Raw genomic sequence first — 21917 nt, forward strand, 5'->3', positions numbered from 1 at the left:
TTTAGATAGTTCATTTTGACATTGAGATAAACGAAAGCCAAACACACAAGCATGCCCAGAATTAGTCCCTGAACTTCATTCCAGGGTAAAGATAAGGCAGTTAGACTTCTCCAGTACAGATAAATATATTACAACTACTGAAAAATGGGTGTTATGTGACTCTTGTATTTTTAGATATAGAATGACAGTGAATGTCTTAAAAAATTTCTATCGTTGAAACTTACGGGAAAATTTATATTCACTCATAGATCCCGACTTTTCAATTATAGATTATGCTTAGGATTCTGTGACTCAGTAACACCTTTTAATAACATGAATGAAAAATATTTAAATTCCCCTGAACCATATGTTGTCCTATTCAGCTCTATATTGTGTCTTGCCTTTTAAAAAATGGACTTCATTGAGGTATAAACTGCATATATTTAAAACTGTACAATTCCGGCTGGGCGCAGTAGCTCACTCCTGTAATCCCAGCACTTTGGGAGGCCGAGACAGGATCCCCTAAGGTTAGGAGTTCGAGACCAGCCTGGCCAACATGGCGAAAGCCTGCCTCTACTAAACATACAAAAATTAGCCAGGTGTGGTGGCAGGCGCCTGTAATCCCAGCTACTTGAGAGACTGAGGCTTGAACCCAGCAGGCAGAGGTTGCAGTGAGCCGCGGTTGCGCCACTGCACTACAGCCTGGGGGACAAGAACGAGACTCTGTCTCAGAACAGCAACAACAACACAAAACTATCAATTTGATTTGTTGTTGTTGTTGTTTTTGAGAGAGTTTTGCCCTTGTTGCCCAGGCTGGAGTGCAATGGCATGATCTCGGCTCACTGCAACCTCCATCTCCTAGGTTCAAGCGATTCTCCTGTCTCAACCTCCTGAGTAGCTGGGATTACAGGCATGAGCCACCACACATGGCTAATTTTTTTTTTTTTTTTTCCCAGTGGAGATGGGGTTTCTCCATGTTGGTCAGGCTGGTCTTGACCTCCCAACCTCAGGCGATCTGCCTGCCTCAGCCTCCCACAGTGCTGGGATTATGGCAAGTTTTTATAATTGTATCTAGTCATGAAACTCTCCACCATACTCAGCATACAGTACATTTTTATCATCCCCCAAAGATTCCTCATGCCCCTTTGTATTCTGTTTTCCCTTTGCCTTTAGCTCCAGGCAATGACTGATCTGCTTTAGATTACTTTGTATTCTCTAGTATTTCATATGAATGGAATCTGTATGCACTTGTGTGTGATGTCTTTTGCTTTGCACAGTGTTTTTGATATTTATCCATATTGTTACATAATCTATTCCTTTTATTGCTGAGTAGTAACTTATATGGATGTATCACATTTTGTTGATCTGTTCACCAATTTATGAACAGTTGTTTACACATTGTAAATAAACTGCTATTGTATGAGTTTTTGTGTGATATATGATTTCATTTTCCTGTTTTTTTTTTTTTTCATTTAAAAAAAAGATTGGTTCTAGTAGTCAGGTATTGTGGCTTGTATCTATAGTCCCAACTATTCCAGAGACCAAGGCAAGAGGATCACTTGAGCCCAGGAGTTCAAGTCTAGCCTGGGCAATGTAGCTAGACCCTGTTTCTTAAAATAATTGGTTCTAATAGTTCTTCTTGTTAATGGCAAAAATTAGGGGAAAGAAGGACATCAATCATTTACTTATTCAGTGAATACTTGTTGAATGCAAAGTATAATGCCATGTGCTGAAGACACAATGGTGAACAAGGATTCAGCCTCTGCTCTTATTTTAGCTTATACTTTAATGAATAAGCTAAGCACATTTACAAGTAGTAAGAAGTATGGGGATCGTGTGAATAAGTATAGAATGTTATGGAAGTATATGATAGGGTATCCTGCCTCAGTGGTCTGGGGTGATTAGAGTAGGAGTCTTCAGAGAAATGTTTAAGAGGAACAAAGTAAATAAATGAGGCATTCCAGATAAAGAGAACAGAATGCATGAAGGCCTTAATGTGAAAAAGAGAATGGTACTTTATGTGTACTATCTGGATGAAGCTGGAGCGATTTGGAGTTTTTAGGTTATGTAGGTCCTTGTTCAACATCTTAAGGATTTTGGAAATTTTCTTGAAGATGGTAGGAAATCACTAAAATGTTTCAAGCAAGGAGGTGACATGGTCAAATTGTGCATCTTATCATTGCAGCTTAATATATACTGTCATTTTTTTTTTCTTTAGTAAATTCTTTGTAGTCCCTTCATTACCAGAAATTCTGCCCTTTATTTAAAATTCTGTCTATTACTTCTGATAATAATTTTTAGTAATGCTAAGTATATACCCAAAAGGAAGGAAATCAATATATCAAAGGGATGTTTGCACTCTCCTATTTACTTCACCATTGTTCACAGTAGCCAAGATTTGAAAGCAACCTAAGTGTCCATCAACAGATGAATGAATAAAGAAAATGTAGTACGGCTGGGCACGGTGGCTCAAGCCTGTAATCCCAGCACTTTGGGAGGCCGAGATGGGCGGATCACGAGGTCAGGAGATCAAGACCATCCTGGCTAACACAGTGAAACCCCATCTCTACTAAAAAAAAAAAACACAAAAAACTAGCCGGGCGAGGTGGTGGGCGCCTGTAGTCCCAGCTACTCGGGAGGCTGAGGCAGGAGAATGGCGTAAATGCGGGAGGCGGAGCTTGCAGTGACCTGAGATCCGGCCACTGAACTCCAGCCTGGGCGACAGAGCGAGACTCCGTCTCAAAAAAAAAAAAAAAAAATACAGAAAATGTGGTACATATACGCAATGGAGTACTATTCAACCATAAAAAAGAACGAGATTCTGTCATTTGCAACAACATGGATTGGAGGACATTATGTTAAGTGAAATAAGCTAGGCACAGAAAGACAAAGTTTGCATTTTCTTTCTTGTTTCTGGGAGCTCAAAATTAAAACAGTTGAATTCATGGAGATACAGAGTAGAAAGATGGTTACCAGAGACTGAGAAGAGTAGTGGCAGAGAGGGCGAGGACAGGGCAGAAGTGGGGATGGTTAATGGGTACAAAAGTATAATTAGATGGAATTAATAATATCTAATATTTGATAGCACAACAAGGTGACTACAGTCAATAATTTATTGTCCATTAAAAATAGCTAAAAGACTATAATTGGATTGTTCGTAACACAAAGGATAAATGATTTAGAGGATGCATATGCCATTTACCCTGATGTGATTGTTAACACATTGCAAGTCTGTATCCGAATATTTCATGTACCTCATATATACCTACTATGTACCCACAAAAATTAAAAAAAATTTTTAGTAAGAGATGCTATCAAGAAGATGAGTAAAGTATTGCACTAGGACTGGGACCACTCTCATTTTATTATTTTCTTATTTCTGACTAAGTAAAAAAAATTTTTTAAATTTTTGTTTTTGAGACAGGGTCTCACTCTCACCCAAACTGGAGTGAACTTGGCTTACTGCAGTCACCACCTCCCCGGCTCAAGCTATCCTCCCACCCCAGCCTCCCAAGTAGCTGGGACTACAGGCACATACCACCACACCTGGCTAATTTTTTGCATTTTTGGTAGAGATAGGGTTTTGCCATGTTGCCCAGGTTGGTCTCGAACTCGTGAGCTCAAGCGATCCACCCACTTTGGCCTCCCAAAGTGCTGGGATTACTGGGGTGAGCCACTGTGCCCGGCCCTGAATATGTAGAATTTAAATATCCAGATGCTACTGGAATACTCAAGTTTTAAATTCCCGTTTATGTAAGAGAAGGCTACTTGCTGGAAGTAAATTGGGTATAAAGCCAAGAGACCTGGTATTTGATTTTCGGTTATAGTCTATAACCAAGTAACTTACCTACTAACTTTTTATCTAGTTGTTACTTGTTATCGAGTAACTTGTTACAGTATTGAACACTCATTTATAGTACTTGCTCTGAGCCTATGAGGAGGAAGTCTTTTTGGAGAAGCAGGAATTTTCAGAACAATTTACAGTTGTGCTTTAATGGACAAAACCAAAATGTGATTACAGTTTGATAATTTTGTTTATATATAGTGCCTAGTATATTTATATAAACTATATAGAGCTGCACTATCTAAAATAGCACTAGAGACACGTGGTTATATTAGTTGGCCTGGACTACCACAACAAAATACAATAGACTCAATGTCTTGAAACAATAGCAATTTATTTTTTCACAGCTCTGGAAGCTGGGAAGTCCAAGATCAAGGTGCTAGATGATTTGGATCCCTAGTAAGGGCTCTATTCCTGGCTTGCAGATGGCCACCTTCTGTGTCCTCACATAGCACAGAGAGAGGAAGCAAGCTCTTCGGTGTCTATTCTTATAGGGTACTAATCCTATCTCATGACGTCCTTGAAACCTAATTACCTCCAGAGGCTCCATGTCCAAATAACATCACATTGTGGGTTAGGGTTTCAATATGTGAATTTGAGGGGGACACAATTTTCAGTCTTATAGCAGTGGCTGTTTAAATTTATAATTCAATTAATTAAAATTAAAACATTACTAAAAATTCAGTTCCTCAGTCACAGTAGTCGTTACCAAATAAGGTGTCTGAGAGTGATGGTTCACACCTGTAATCCCAGCACTTTGGGAGGCCAAGGTAGGAGGATTGATTGAGCCCAGGAGATTGAGAACAGCGTAGGCAACATAGCCAGACCCCATCTCTATCTAAAAATAAAAAATAAAAAAAAAAGACTACTGGTTACTGTATTAGACAATGTAGATTATAGAATATTTCCATTTTCACAGACAATTATATTGGATGGTGCTGATTTAGTATATGGAAGTCTGTCATGATAGTTATTGAACACACGAAAGAGGTTAGTCTTATTTTGAGTGAGAAACAATGCTGTGATTTTGTCTGTCTTGAAGTCTGCTTTCATCAGTAAAAATCCATTATAATGAACTCCATTAAGAAGTGGAGAGTTTTTTGTTTGTGGGGAATGATTAGTTTTATTTTAAAGTTTTTTGGCCCAAAACGATTAGTTTTACTTTAAAGCGTTTTTGGATTATTTTCATAGTATGTTCTTTTGTGTACTTTTTATTTTAAAATTAAAGTAGTATATCCGGGCGCGGTGGCTCACGCCTATAATCCCAGCACTTTGGGAGGCAGAGGTAGGCAGATCACGAGGTCAGGAGATCAAGACCATCTTGGCTAACACGGTGAAAACCTGTCTCTACTAAAAATACAAAAAATTAACTGGGCATAGTGGCGGGCGCCTGTAGTCCCAGCCACTCGGGAGGCTGAGTCAGGAGAATGGTGTGAACTCAGGAGGTAGAGCTTGCAGTGAGCCGAGATTTGCGCCACTGCACTCCAGCCTGGGCGATAGATCGAGACTCTGTCTCAAAAAACAAACAAACAAAAAAGATAAATAAAATAAAGTAGTATTACTAATTACCTGTTTCAGATCTTACCATAAAGGACACTATGTGTTTCACCAGGTGTTTCACCAGCCTCAGCCTCAAACTCATGACCTCAGGTGATTCACCTGCCTCAGTCTCCCAAAGTGCTGGGATTACAGGGATGAGCCACCGTGCCCAGCCTGTATAGCACTTTTCAAAGCCCTTTCATGTATCTTTGCTACTCACAGTGAACCCGAGTGTGGAGATTGCATGTAAACTATACAGTATACGTAGCTTCATATGTGGGTGTCTCTTAGAAGACACACAGTAGTGTGAACTCTCCTAATAACTATATAAATGTGTAAATTGAACCTGTATTCTTTCCTTCTTTCACTCCTTCCTTTCTTTTTTTTAAAAGTACCTTGGGATTTTTAGAGAGCGATATACCTTTCCAATAACCCATACATATACTGTTGTCTGCCAAATTGAGCATATTTTCAAAACAGATTTATTATCTGTCTGTCTACCTACCTACCTATCAATCGTCATCTATTGAGAGACACTAGTATTAGCATCTGATCCAAAACAATGAATGAGATTAAACCTCATGTAATAAGATTTTGAGTTAGAACATTAAATAGCCTTATATATGTTTAGGTTTTGCATACTATAGCTGTCATACCATGTTTCAGTTATTTATTGCTTCAGATGATTATAAGAGTTTTTTTTTTTTTTTTTTTTTTTTGCACCCGGCCTTAATATAGCTCATTTATCATGAACATGATATAATAGTTTTTCATGACTATTATCTGTTTCTAGTGATTTCATCAATATATATTTATAATGACTTTTTTAGAATAAAAGAACAGAAAAATGACAAAGATATATTATTTTTAGTAAGCAATAATATAAAGATATTTTATATTATTTTTAGCAAGGTTTTATATATGTTTTATATATATGTTATGTATATATATAGAGAGAATTATAGATGTCATTAAAATCTTTGGAAATCTATGCTAATTTTTCTGTGTCATACTTTCATTTTTTTCCCCAAACATCATGTAATAGAATGAGACACTTCTACTTAAAGGACAAGACATAGATCGCAAGTTTGACCTTTTTGTTTTTTATTTTTATTTTTTGAAATGGAGTTTCGCTCTGCCACCCAGGCTGGAGTGCAATGGCGCAATCTTGGCTCACTGCAACCTCCGCCTCTGGGGTTCAAGCAGTTCTCCTGCCTCAGCCTCCCAAGTAGCTGAGATTACAGGCACCTGCCACCATGCCCGGGTAATTTTTGTAGTTTTTAGTAGAGACGGGATTTCTCCATGTTGGCCAAGCTGGTCTTGAACTCCTGACCTCAGGTGATCTGCCCGCCTTGGCCTCCCAAAGTGCTGGGATTACAGGTGTGAGCCACCATGCCCAGACTTTACTTGTTTTTGAAGTAAATGATTGGATACCTTCAATTTAAATGATATAGTAACACATGGACATTTCTGTATAGTGATACTTTTTGTTTAAAGTATTTATTTGCCATATATATAATATTTAAAAAATTTTTGAGCCAGGTACTATGACTCACTCCTGTAATCCCAGCACTTCAGGAGGCCAAAGCAAGAGGATCACTTGAGTCCAGGAGTTTGTGACCAGCCTGGGTAACATAGCAAGACCCTGTCTCTAAAAAAAAAACAAAAAACAAAAAACAAACAAAAAAACACAAAAATTAGCCAGGCTTGGTGGCATGTGCCTGTGGTCCCAGCTACTCAGGAGACTTATGTGGAAGGATCCCTTGAGCATGAAAGCCAGAGGTTGCAGTGAGCCAAGGTTTGTGCCACTGCACTCAAGCTGGGCAATATTATTAAGACCCTGTCTCAAAAAAAAATTTTTTTTTTTAAATTAAATGCTTAATATTCTTATAGTCTATCTTTGTTAGTGTGCTCAGTTAGTATTTGGCCTCTGCTGTATTCTATCAAATTTTCCTCTTTATCCTTTCTATAGCTCTGAGTTTAACAGATCTTTAGAGTACATGATAACCACTGGTGATTGTTTCTTTCATGTGCACATTTTCTTTATTTAAAAAGATGGCTTTCTTTTTATTTGACATGTGTATTTTTTGCATTCTGTAAACCAGTTTTCTTATACATTTGGGGCTTCAATTTCTATCTGCCTATAAGCAAACTTACTTATAATTACAATTTTTATCCCTGCCAAATCTTCCCTGTGTATAAATTGGTTATCACTAGATTCTAAAAAGTTTGTATAGAGTTAATTTGAAAAGCTGTTCTTCATAATTATGTACAGTTTCTAGAGTTTTACATTTATGGACCTACCTTGCATGTAATATCTTGAAGATAGAAAAAGTGTAGGCTGTTCTCAAAATGTTTGAGTGAGAAAGTAAGATGTCCTGCTGCCAAATACAAAGTTGTTTTTATACTGTCTCTCTGCTAAAAATCCTTTTTCTCCTTTAAGCCTTCCTCTTTGATTAAGTGTACTCTCTTCTTTTCTAAGGTTATAGTTTTTTGGATACTTGTTTAACAAACGTTTTGTCAGTTACCCCTTGGCAGCTCACTTTCACAACCCTCACACTCCTCTTTTTACAAAACTTTTAGTTGTTTGGCAAACATCTATATTTTTGTACAACTTTGGCAAAAATGATTTATCAATGTAGCTCTATACCTGTTGAATAAAAATAGTAGAAATTATACATCACAAGAAATGGAACCTTATTAAGAATTTTCTTTAAATTTAACTTTTAAGTTCAGGGGTACATGTGCAGGTTTGTTATATAGGTAAACTTGTGTCATGGGGGTTTGTTGTACAGATTGTTTCATCACCCAAGTATTAAGCTTAGTATCTCATTAGTTATTTTTCCTGATCCTCTCCCTCCTCCCACCCTCCACCCTTTGCTGGCCCCAGTATGTGGGGTTCCCCTCTATGTGTCCATGTGTTCTCATCATTTAGCTCCCACTTATAAGTGAGAACATGCAGTATGTGGTTTTCTGTTCCTGTATTAGTTTGTTAAGGATAATGGCCCCAAAACTACACAAACTCTGGAAGACAACCCTGGCAATACCATTCTGGACATAAGAACAGGCAAAGGTTTCATGACGACGCCAAAAGCAATTGCAACAAAAGCAAAAATTGACAAACGGGATTTAAGCATAAGAGCTTCTGCACGGCAAAAGAAACTATCAAACTATCAACAGGGTAAACAGACAAACTACAGAATGGGAGTAAATTTTTGCAAACTAGGCATCTGACAAAAGTGTAATATCCAGCATCTATAAGGAGCTTAAACAAATTTACAAGAAGAAAACAACCCCATTAAAAAGTGGGCAAAGGAAATAAATAGTTTTCAAAAGAAGACATACATGTGACCAACAATTATATGAAAAAACAGCTCAGTATCACGGGTCATTAGAGAAATGCAAATCAAAGCCACAATGAGATACCATCTCATACTGGTCAAAATGGCTATTATCAAAAAGTCAAAAAATAACATATGCCAGGAAGGTTGCGGAGAAAAAGGAACACTTATACACAATGTTGGTGGGAGTGTAAATTAATTCAACCATTTTGGACACATGCACATGTTTGTTGCAGCACTGTTCACAATAACAAAGACATAGAATCTAAATTCCTATCAATGGTAATCTGGATAAAGAAAATGTGGTACATATACACTGTGGAATACTATGCAGCAATAAAAAAGAATTCTTAAAGGTTGATTCTACATCTGAAAATTATTTGAAATTAAACTAAAAAAGCCCAGTGTTTACATTTTTTGTCATTTCTCATTATGCTATGGAGAAAAAGAAAACCTTAAGAATATTTTTTAAACAGAGAGGAATAACATACTATACTGGTACCTTGAAGGATTTCAAGCTAAACTAAAAGTTCAATAGAAAAAATAAAATTAGCGCTAAAGGAAGTAAAGAACAGACATGGTAGCACAAAATTGAATAAGAGGATTGAAAGAACACCTTGAGAAACCCTCACAGAAGCAGAGGAAACAATGAGAATGATAAAAGAGAATGTACTGATTTTGGAGACCATGGATCCGTAATATAATATGGATCCATGTTGTTATTTCCAAGAAAAGATGTAAGAAAAATGAATGAAAACAGTTATCAAAGCATAAATTAATATTATTTTCCTGACCTGAGAAAAGACCAAACTTTTTAAGAGATAGGGTATCACTCTGTCACTCAGGATAGGGTACAGTATTGCCCTAGTAACCCAGACTCTAGGGTGCAGTGGTGCCATAGTTCACCACAGCCCTGAACTCCTGGGCTCCTGCTATCCTTCTGCCTCGGCCTCCCAAGTAGCTGGGACTGCAGGCATGCAATACCATATTTTAAATTTTAAAAATTACTTGTAGGGACTTTATTGTGTTGCCCCGACTGGTGCAAACTCCTGGCCTCAAGCAATCCTTCTGCCACAGCTTCCCAAAGTTTGGGATTACAGGCATGAGATGCCACACTCGGCCAAACCAAACTTTTGTATAGAAAGGATTATCAAAAATGTATTTAATAACAAGAGAACAGGCCAAGTGCGGTGGCTCATGCCTGTTATCCCAGCACTTTGGGAGGCCAAGGTGGGTGGATCACCTGAAGTCAGGAGTTCGAGACCAACTTGGCCAACATGATGAAACCTCGTCTCTACTAAAAGTACAAAAAATTAGCCTGGCGTGGTGGTGCATACCTGTAATACCAGGTACTTGGGAGGCTGAGGCAGGAGAATTGCTTGAACCTGGGAGACGGAGGTTGCAGTGAGCCAAGATGGCACCACTGCACTCCAGCAGAGCAAGACTCCATCTCAAAAAAAAAAAAGAACAATACTTAGATACATGCTACTATGTTTGTTGAATAAAAGAAAAGCAATAAGCATGTATAATTAGTCTAACCTTCCTAGGTTGTTGAAGAGGAACTAAAATCAAGCTTCACTTCTGAAAATGTAATGCTCATAATGACCTGTGCACACAGTTTTGAACAAAAATGATAATTCCAGGAAGAAGGGGAAGCTAGAAAATTGAGAGTTTTAAATTAGAAGCAGCAGTGCAATTGAGAATAAGAATTGACTGGATTCAGTTGTCTAGCTAATGATAAGAAAAAGAAAAAATGACATCCCTTTTACATTTTCTTAGTTATTCCACGAACATATCTGCATAATTTATATTTTATTGTGTTTTTCTTATCTTTTTAAAGGTAAGAAATCATAGTATACATTTTCTTTTTCTTTTTTTATCATTTAATTTCTTTTTTTTTTTATTATTCTTTAAGTTCTAGGGCACATATGCACAACGTGCAGGTTTGCTACATATGTACATAGTATACATTTTCTTTGTTGTTTCCCATATGTGATTGGGGTAGCATTTTGAAGAGGATGGTCCTTTCACCTGCAAAGCTATTTGTATATTAGAATATTTAATTCTCCTAGGGACTGAACTAAAAGCCAGCGAAAATGCTTCAGGCATTTTGACAAGTAAACCAAAACAAAGTAAAATACCACTTCCACACATTTCCAAATTCTTCTACTCCCTTGCATGCAGTCCTGCCAAAATTAGGAACCACTATTTTTTTTTCCAAGATGGAGTTTCGCTCTGTCGCCCAGGCTGGAGTACAATGGCGTGGTCTTGGCTCACAGCAACCTCAGCCTCCTGGGTTCAAGCACTTCTCCAGCCTCAGCCTCCTGAGTAGCTGGGATTACAGGCATGCGCCACCACGCCCAGCTAATTTTTGTATTTTTAGTGGAGACAGAGTTTCACCAAGTTGGCCAGGCTGGTCTCAAACTCCTGACCTCATGATCTGTCTGCCTCAGCCTCCCCAAGTGCTGGGATTACAGGTGTGAGCCACCGTGCCCAGCCTAGTAACCACTATTTATCTATTAATTTGTACTCAGGGTGTTAATAGAGCATGTTAATTGATTTTTTGAGTATTGAACCAGGCTTGCGTATCTGGGATAAACCACCCCATACTTTTTTTTTTTTTTTTTTACCCATACTTTTTTTTTGAGACGGAGGTTTGCTCTTATTTCCCAATCTGGAATGCAATGGCGTAATCTCAGCTCACTGCAACCTCCACCTCCTGGGCTCATGCAATTTTCTTGCCTCAGCCTCCTGAATAGCTGGGATTACAGGCATATGCCACCACGCCCGGCTAATTTTTTGTAGTTTTAGTAGAAACAGGGTTCCACCATGTTAACCAGGCTGGTCTCAAATCCTGACCTCAGGTGATCTGCCTGCATTGGCCTCACAGAGTGCCTGGGATTACAGGTGTGAGCCACTGCACCTGGCCAACATTGGATTTTTCAGTTGTATTACCAGTTTTATGTTCAAAACTCCTTTAAGAGGTTCTATTTTTATGCATTGTCTTTGCTTAACCTAATCTCTTCATTTATAAATATGTAAATATTATGTATTTAGAAAATATATAATGGTAAAGTTTGAAAAGATGCCCGAGTAACCAAGAACAGTGGTTTCCTGGGGTAGAAGGAAGGAACATTGGAATAGACAAATGGGAACAAGGGTGTGAGTGAAGCTTTTCACTATGTAATCATTTATAAAATGGACAGATTGATCGGCTGACACTACAATTCTTTTCAGTGTTGTAATCCTATGAATCATGTCTAGAATATTTAAGCTATTGATAAAAGACCAGCATCTATAAAAATTTTAAGTTTTCTTATTACTGTTAATTTCATCTCCAGAATTTAGTTCTTAGTTTTGTTCAGACACATTATTTAAATAAATCAGCCTCAGTGCTAAGGTGCGTATGAATTAAGTCATACTAAGTAGGTACACGTTGAAAATAAAGAAACAAGTCAGAAGCCCCCAAGGAATATATTGGCCAAGTGTATTAGACTATTATTTTGGCTAGTCAAACACATTATAAAAGCCTACTGTAAGAAATGAAATAAAGATCAGATGTTGCTTTCAATAACCTTTTACTTTAGTATTCTCAGCAATGTTGGTAAATATTTATTAGCTGATAAATTATGTGGCAAATGTTCTACAAAAATTAGTTAAATCGGATTACATGTATAGAGAAAAACTGGCATTAAAAGTACATTAGGTTGTCATTTTAGGATAAGTCTATTGAGCATTTCGTCTTCTGGTTATTATATTGATAATTTGAATAATGGAAAGTAATTTTTTTGGTCGTGCGCGGTGGCTCACGCCTGTAATCCCAGCACTTTTGGAGTCCTAGTTGGGTGAATCATCTGAGGTTGAGAGTTCAGGACCAGCCTGACCAACATGGAGAAATCCCATCTCTACTAAAAATACAAAATTAGCCAGGCATGGTGGCACATGCCCGTAATGCCAGCTACTCAGGAGGCTGAGGCAGGAGAATCGCTTGAACCGGGAGGCGGAGGTTGTGGTGAGGCAAGATTGCGCCATTGCACTCCAGCCTGGGCAATAAGAGTGAAAATCTGTCTCAAAAAAAAAAAACTTTTTTTTTTTTTTTGCCTACTAATAGCTTAGTTTTTAAGAACAGCTTTATTTAAGTATAATTTATACCTGAAGTTCACTCAATTTAAGTGAACAATTCAGGTATTTTTTTGCAAATGTACAGACTTGTGCAACAATTACCACAGTCTAATTTTAGAACATATATCTACCCTAAAAAGAAACCATGTACCCATTCATAGTTACTCTTTGTATCATTAGTTTATCATACCTAATGATGTATATAACTTTGTATAACTACTATAAAATATGATAAAAGTAAGTACTATGCAATTTCCAAAATTATTCAGCCTTGTAGGTTTGTTTGTTTTGAAGACTTGATAATTTTGAACATGGACATTTTCTTTGATGATACCTCTTTATTTGGACACCAAAATTATTTAATAGAAGAAAGAGTGGTGAGAATAATTTGAGTATGAGGGGATTGCTTTTGGGAAATGAGTTTTAAATTTTCCTTCTTGTTTGGAGTTTACAACTGAATTCATGAACAGAAGAACGTCATTGAATGTAAAATTACAAATTTATTTAAAGATTTCAATTCAAATAATTTAGTAGGGAAATTTATAAAGTAATTCAGATAAAACAACGATTTTATATAATAATATTTTGAAAACATTAAATAATTTGTCATTCCTTTATTTCCTTTATTTTAGCTTCACAGAATCAAGAACGACTATGTGCATTTAAAGATCCATATCAGCAAGACCTTGGGATAGGTGAGAGTAGAATCTCTCATGAAAATGGGACAATATTATGCTCAAAAGGTAGCACCTGCTATGGCCTTTGGGAGAAATCAAAAGGGGACATAAATCTTGTAAAACAAGGCAAGTGATACTTTCCTTACCTGAAATGACTGTGTTTTATACAATTGATATTTATCGAAAAAGGACATGGGAGTACGTTAAAATCCTGTTCAGAAAAACAGTGAATTTAAAAGTATATATATAAAGCTGGGTGTGGTGTCTCATGCCTGTAATTCCAGCATTTGGGGGGCCGAGGTGGGTGGATCCCTTGAGGCCAGGAGTTCGAGACAAGCCTGGTTAATAACATGGTGAAACCCCATCTCTACTAAAAATACAAAACTTAGTTGGGTATGGTGGTGTGTGCCTGTGGTCCCAGCTACTCAGTAGGCTGAGGCAGGAGAATCACTGAACCTGGAAGGCGGAGGTTGTAGTGAGCTGAGATGGCACCAGTGCATTCCAGCCTGGGCAAAAGAAAGAAAAAAGAAAAAAAAGTGTGTGTGTATGTGTGTATCTCTCTCTCTCTCTCTCTCTCTCTCTCTACAAGCCCCAAATTTATAAAAGGCTGTTTATTTTTAGATTATTTTAAAAACATCTTTCTTATAATGTTATACCTGCCCATTCTATGAATTTTGGAATATATAGAGAACTATAAAGAAAACAAAAGTCTACAATAATATACTCTTTAAAAATACTTTTACTGTATTAGTTTATCTTTTCAGGTGCATTTTCCACATGCCTTTTTTATATGCGTGTACTTTTTAAAAAATTAGGAACATACTATATAAATAATTTCATATCCAGTTTTCTCCACCCTAATTAGAAGCATTTTTTCCATGTCTTTAAAGAATCTCTGAAAACCTTTTTAACTTTTGCACAACTATCATTGTATACATGTATCATAGTTTACTTACAGATTATTCTATTGGTAAACATGTTATTTTCATGTTTTCACTGTAATGCAGAGTGAAACACGGTTGTTCAGTGAACAACTTTGAACATGATTGATTGTATGTGATTGTTTCCTTGAAATAGATCCCTTGATGTAGAATTATTAGGTTATAAGATATAGCAATATTTTAAAGACTCTGTATAAAAATTTCCATGTGACTTTCTAAAAGTACTGTACATTTATATTTCCTCCAACACTGTATGAAGGTGTCTGTGTTACTGAATCATTTTTCTGGTATATATTATTTATTTATCTATTTATTTATTTTTGAGACCGAATGTCACTCTGCCACTCAGTATAGAGTGCAGTGGCACATTCATGGCTCGCTGCAACCTCGACCTCTTGGGCTCAAGCAATCCTTCCAAGTCAGTAGGACCACAGGCAGGCACCACCATGCCCAGCTAATTGTTGTTTGTAGAGATGTGGTATGGCTGTGTTGCCCAGGCTGGTCTCAAATTCCTAGGCTCAAGTGATCCTCTTGCTTTGGCTTCCCAAAGTGCTGTGATTCTAGGCGTGAGCCACGGTGCCCAGCCATATTATTTTTTAAACCTAGAACAATATACTTTGTATAGACAAAAATGAAACCTTACTCTTGCTTTAATAATTCTTCGATTAGCTGGGCGTGGTGGCTTACACCTGTAATCCCAGCAGTTTGGGAGGCTGAAGTGGGCAGATCACCTGAGATCGGGAGTTTGAGACCGGCCTGACCAACGTGGAGAAACCCCATCTCTACTAAAAATACAAAATTAGCCAGGTGTGGCAGTGGTGCATGCCTGTAATCCCAGCTACTTGGGAGGCTAAGGTAGGAGAATCGCTTGAACCCAGGAGGTGGAGATTGCAGTGAGCTGAGATCGCGATATTACACTCTAGCCTGGGCAACAAGAGCGAAACTCTGTCTCAATCAATCAATCAATCAATCAATCAATCAATCTATCTATCTTAGATTAATTACGCAGTTAAACATGTTCCTTTTTCCCCCCATGAAATGTCTTTTGTATCCTTTACCATTTTTCTGTTTCTTAAAAATGTGTTTCCCGTTGATTTACAAAACTGCTTCATAGCTTACAGGTACTCTCACATTTATTGAAATTACTGCTTAGTTTGTTGTTTTTCTTTTAGTTTTCTTTATTGTATTGTCTCCTAAGTTTTTTGTATTCATATTGATTTATAGGATGTTGGTCTCACATTGGAGATCCCCAAGAGTGTCACTATGAAGAATGTGTAGTAACTACCACTCCTCCCTCAATTCAGAATGGAACATACCGTTTCTGCTGTTGTAGCACAGATTTATGTAATGTCAACTTCACCGAGAATTTTCCACCTCCTGACACAACACCACTCAGTAAGTAAAGTAACTAACTTTTCTTTGTATTTCCTTTCTCCAAAGATTTGCAAAATAGAAAAAAAAAAAACCATAAAAAACATTCAAGGTTGAGGCCGGGCATGATGGCTCATGCCTGTAATCCCAGCACTTTGGGAGGCCGAGGTGGGCAGATCACCTGAGGTTGGAAGTTTGAGACCAGCCTAGCCAACGTGGTGAAATCCCATCTCTACTAAAAATACAAAAAATTAGCCAGGCATGGTGGCACATGCCTGTAATCCCAGCTACTCAGGAGGCTAAGACAGGAGAATTGCTTCAACCTGGGAGATGGAGGTTGCAGTGAGCCAAGATTGAGCCATTGCACTCCAGCCTGGGCAACAAGAGTGAATCTAAAAAAAAAAAAAAAAAAAAAAAAAAAAAAAAAAAAAAAAGTTCAAGGTTGGTAGAAGTAAGAGGTAGAGTTCCAGCATCGTAAGATTATATCTGGCAAACACCTGAAATACAAAAGAGATGCACTAGGCCTTCCAAGGCACCAATATATTACTAAATAACTTTGGTAAAATATAGTACTGGCCAGGCATGGTGGTTCATACCTGTAATTTCAGCACTTTCGGAGGCCAGAGGAGGAGGATCACTTGAGCCCAGGAATTGAAGACTGGCCTGGGCAACACAGTGAGATCCCATCTCTACCAAAGCAATACATAAATTAGCCAGGTGTGGTGGTGCACATGTGTAGTTCAGCTGTTGGGGAGGCTGAGGTTGGAGAATTGCTTGAGCCTGCGAAGTTGAGGCTGCAGGGATTGTGCCACTGCCCTCTAACCTAGGTGATACAGCGAGACTCTCTCAAAATAAAATAAAATATAGTACTTTCCAACCTGTATGGAGGGAAATTTGGTTAAGACAACTACATGTGTGCTTACTCTTTCACCTCGCTTTCATGTTTCTTGGAATTTATCTGAAAGATACATCTTCAATAGTATGAATATACATAGACATTGAGATGTTTACTGCAGTGTTATTTGTAACTGCACAATATTAAGAAGTAAATGTCCAAGAATAGGAGATTAGTTGAAATATACTATGGTACATACATGTAATGGAGTATCAACTATACAGCTATAAGAAAAAAATAAGATCTCTATGAACTAACACAGAGTGATTTTCACCGGTAATATTAGATGCAAAAAAGTATATATAGTAGACTCTGTTGTATAGGACTGGAAGGAAAATAAAAAAGCATATCTATTATTGACTTGTCTTTACAAAAAGAAACAAAGAAAGAATAAATAAGAAAATAATGAACTTGGTTATTTATAAGGGATCCAAGGAATGAGACAGAAAGAATATGGAAAAGAGTGACTGTTCTCTGAGTGTAGCTTTTTTTGTTTTTGTTTTGTTTTGTTTTTTAGAGACGGAGTTTCGCTCTTGTTGCCCAGGCTGGAGTGCAATGGCGCAATCTCAGCTCACCACAACCTCCACCTCCCAGGTTCAAGAGATTCTCCTGCCTCAGCCCCCCTAGTAGCTGGGATCAGGCATGTGCCACCACGCCTGGCTAATTTTGTATTTTTAGTAGAGACGGGGTTTCTCCATGTTGGTAAGGCTGGTCTCGAACTCCCGAGCTCAGGTGATCCGCCTGCCTTGGCCTCCCAAAGTGCTGGAATTACAGATGTGAGCCACCACACCCGGCCTGAGTGTAGCTTTTTGTATATAGTTTTTACTATTGGTATCGTGTCACTATTCTACATAAGCAAAAAAAATTAAGTACCTACAAACGTAAAGGATAAAAATTCCTGACAGTATAAGCAAACTGAAATAAATGAACCCAATATTATTTTAATTTTATTTATTTTTTTGAGACAGAGTCTTGCTCTTGTCACGCAGGCTAGAGTGTAGTGGCACGATCTCGGCTCACTGTAACGTCCGCCTCCCGGATTCAAGTGATTCTCCTGTCTCAGCCTCCCAAGTAGCCAGGATTACAGGTGCTCGCCACCATGCCTGGCTAATTATTGTATTTTTAGTAGAGATGGGGTTTCTCCATGTTGGCCAGGCTGGTCTCGAATTCCTGACCTCAGATGATCTGCCCACCTCAGCCTCCCAAAGTGCTGGGATTACAGGCGTGAGCCACCACGCCCGGCCCCAATTGTATTTCATATTACTACAATAACTACCCTAATACCAAAGTTATTGAAAGATAAGAAAAAAAGAAAGAAAAACGCTTAAGAGAAAAAGAATTCATCCAAGTGGTTTTTAAGCACAGTATTTAACTATATGCACTCTTGTGCAAGATGTGATATAAAGGATGGGGAGAATTGCAAACAAATACTGAACTCTTTTGAGAAGATTTGTCTTTTAGTAGTGTGGGCAAACCAATTCTGAAACCATTGTAGATGTACTATAGGATTAAGAAAATGAGTTGGCCAGGCGCAGTGGCTCACACCTGTAATTCCAGCACTTTGGGAGGCCAAGGCGGGTGGATCACGAGGTCAGGAGATCAAGACCATCCTGGCTAACACAGTGAAACCCCGTCTCTACTACAAATACAAAAAAATTAGCTGGGCGTGATGGTGGGCACCTGTAGTCCCAGCTATTCGGCAGGCTGAGGCAGGAGAATGGTGTGAACCCGGGAGGCGGAACTTGCAGTGAGCCGAGATCGCGCCACTGCACTCCAGCCTGGGCGACAGAGCAAGACTCTGTCTCAAAAAAAAAAAAAAGAAAGAAAGAAAGTGAGTCGAGGCTGGGCGTGGTGGCTCATACCTGTAATCCCGGCACTTTGGGAGACCTAGATGTGCAGATCACGAGGTAAAGAGTTCAAGACCATCCTGGCCAACTTGGTGAAACCCCATCTCTACTAAAAATACAAAAATTAGCTGGGCGTGTTGGTACGCACCTGTAGTCCCAGCTACTCAGGAGGCTGAGGCAGGAGACCTCAGCTTGAACCCAGGAGGCGGAGGTTGCTGTGAGCTGAGATTGCGCCACTGCACTCTAGTCTGGCAGCAGAGCGAGACTCTGTCTCAAAAAAAAGAAAATGAGTTGATGTACTTGGGAGTCAGGGTTCTTACTGAAGAAAGAGGGATACACAATTATCAAATGGGGAAGACAGAAGAGAAACTCATGCAAATAGATCGCAATTCAAAGTATCAGTATGACTTATAATTTTAAAAATATGCATTATGTGTGTGTTACATGAATGTATATGTGGCTGTGTACATGTGTGAATATAGACATATGTATAAATATATTTATATACACATGCAAATGCATGTATTTCTTGAATCTCTATTCATTGAAAAGGATAACAAGCAACAGTACCCCAGTAGCAGTGACTATTCATAATGCCCAGATCTTAGTCTCTAATACCATTCCCCACTAAAAAAGAACTAAGGTGGCTGGGCGTAGTGGCTCACGCCTGTAATCCCAGCACTTTGGTAAGCCAAGGCAGGCGAATCACGAAGTCAGGTATTCAAGACCAGCCTGACCCATATGATAAAACCCGGACTCTAGTAAAAATACAAAAATTAGCTGGGCGTGGTGGCATGCACCTGTAATCCCAGCTACCCGGGAGGCTGAAACAGAAGAATTGCTTGAACCTGGGAGGCGGAGGTTGCAGTGAGCCGAGATCACACCATTGTGCTCCAGCCTGGGCAACAAGAGTGAAACACTGTCTCAAAAAATAAAAATAAGGAACCAAGGCTTCTTAGAAAAGTGATTTATTCTAAGACTGGAGCAGGATAGATATAAGATAAGCCTGGGACATCTTGTAATGTTTTAATAATTTTTGTAAGAAAGTAAGGAAAGAGCCTGTAATCCCAGCACTTTGGGAAGCCAAGGCAAGAGGACTGCTTGATCCCAGAAGTTCACAACCAGCCTGGGCAACATAGACCTTATCTCAAAAAAAATTAAAAAGTAACCAGGTGTGGCACATGCTGTAGTTCCAGCTACTTGGGAGGCTGAGGTGGAAGGATCACTTGAACTTGGGAAGTCAAGGCTGCAGTGAGCTGTGATCAGGCCACTGTACTCCAGCCTGGGCAATAGAGTGAGGCCCTGTCTCAAAAATAAAGCCAAAAAAGGAAGGAAAGAAGTACCTAAAAATATCATGGAGACTTGTCATAAGGACACAGGATCCAGCTGGAAGGAACTCCCACTAGCTAAATGTGGGTCAATTTGAGTGCTAAACAATTAAGTAATTAATTAATTGTGAACCACTGGAAGGAAAATGAATCATGAGTAGAATGTCAAGTGCCAACTGGTAAATGTAGGATTGCTGGAGTTGGCAGCTTATCATTCTGCAACCATTGTGTTAAGGATTGGATCAGGCAAGAATCATCAAAGGATCCTAAATCTAGGGGCAATTTCAATGAGGAGCCAGGATATTTGCATGCCTCCCACATATGTCAAGGGAAAAATTAGTAATTATAAAATGGGAAAAATGGACACCTTGACCAGATAGTAAAAATTAACATTATTAAAGAAGGACACATGGAAATCCATGATATCTAGAGGACACATAACTAATATAGTACTATATTCCAGTCAAGAATGCATAACCTGAATTTAATCATGAGGTAACATCACACAAACCCCAAATTAGGAATGTTCTATTACAAAAAGGGGGATCATATTTTTCAAAAATGTGAATGTCATATAAAACAGACTGTGGGAAAGGTCTAGGTCAAAGGAAGCTAAAAAGACTGGACAACTAGGCAATGCCTGCCTTTTACTGGATGAGAAGAATGTGATAAAGGACATGATGATTAGAGAAAAATGTTTCAATGTTAAATGTGCTGAAACTGATAACAATACTGTGGTTTTATAAGAGAATAACCATATTCTTAGGAAATAATCTAAGAAGTGTTTAAGAATAAAGGACCATGATTCTACTGTGTAATGGTTCAAAAAAAGGTGTGTGTGTGTGTGTGTATGTGTGTGTAGAAAGAGAGAGATAATAAAAGCAAACAGTAAAATGGTATCAATAGGTGAATAGGTAAATCTGGGTGAAAGTATATGGTATATTCTTTGTACTATTCTTGCGACTGTTGTGTAAGTTTTAAATTATTTCCAAATAAAAAGATTAAACAATTTCTAAAGTTTAAAAAGTTAAAATATAGCACATCTCAAGAATTTTCTTAGTCAGTAAATTTTATCAGGCCGTACTCTAGGATCATCAGTTTTGGGTTATTTGCTTTGATTTGTTGATGAAGCACTAAACTGAAAGCCATAAGAAATTTTCTTCATAGCTGTAGTTTCTGCCTACTGAAGGCCATTAGAAGATTGTATTGAATTGGATACATTTATTTTTCACAAACAAAACAAAGTCTCTAATTTTCACTTGTATCTTTAGGTAGATGAAAGAGGGAAAATGGCCAGTGTGGTGGCTCACGCCTGTAATCCCAGCACTTTGGGAGGCCAAGGTGGGTGGATCACCTGAGGTTCAGAGTTCCATGCCAGTCTGGCCAACACGGTGAAACCCCATCTCTACTAAAAATGTAAAAATTAGCCAGGTGTGGTGGCATGTGCCTGTAATCCCAGCTACTTGGGAGGCTGAAGCAGAAGAATCACTTGAACCCAGGAGGCAGAGATTGCAGTGAGCTGAGATTGCACCACTACACTCCAGCCTGAGTGACAGAGACTCCCTCTCAAAAAGAAAAAGAGAGAAAGTGAATTTGTTCATACATCATCCTCAAAGATGTTTTTTTTTTTTTTTTTTTTTTTTTTTTTTGAGACGGAGTCTTGCTTTGTTGCCCAAACTGGAGTGCAGTGGCCGGATCTCAGCTCACTGCAAGCTCCGCCTCCTGGGTTTACGCCATTCTTCTGCCTCAGCCTCCCGAGTAGCTGGGACTACAGGCGCCCGCCACCTCGCCTGACTAGTTTTTTGTATTTTTTAGTAGAGACGGGGTTTCACCGGGTTAGCCAGGATGGTCTCGATCTCCTGACCTTGTGATCCGCCTGTCTCAGCCTCCTAAAGTGCTGGGATTACAGGCTTGAGCCACCGCGCCCGGCCTCCTCAAAGATCTTTACAGCTGCCTTACGTTTCAGATTGTTACCTGGGTCTTAGTTTAGTTTACTATAACCTTTTGACCCAAAAGCAGGAATACTGCCAACT

The 21917-nt window shown here is 38.5% G+C and overlaps 1 protein-coding gene across 2 annotated transcripts in view; it reads left to right on the plus strand.

The window, feature by feature from the left end:
- BMPR2 (bone morphogenetic protein receptor type 2) overlaps nt 1–21917 on the plus strand; it is a 200977-nt gene that overhangs the window by 95191 nt on the left and 83869 nt on the right. For both annotated transcript variants that reach the window (XM_007965888.3, XM_007965886.3), the window contains exons 2-3: nt 13458–13628; nt 15668–15838. In XM_007965888.3, the coding sequence (XP_007964079.1) occupies nt 13458–13628; nt 15668–15838 (342 nt within the window). The remainder of the gene's footprint in view (nt 1–13457; nt 13629–15667; nt 15839–21917) is intronic.

This window comes from Chlorocebus sabaeus, chromosome 10 (assembly GCF_047675955.1).
Source record: "Chlorocebus sabaeus isolate Y175 chromosome 10, mChlSab1.0.hap1, whole genome shotgun sequence".
Taxonomy (NCBI): Eukaryota; Metazoa; Chordata; class Mammalia; order Primates; family Cercopithecidae; genus Chlorocebus; species Chlorocebus sabaeus.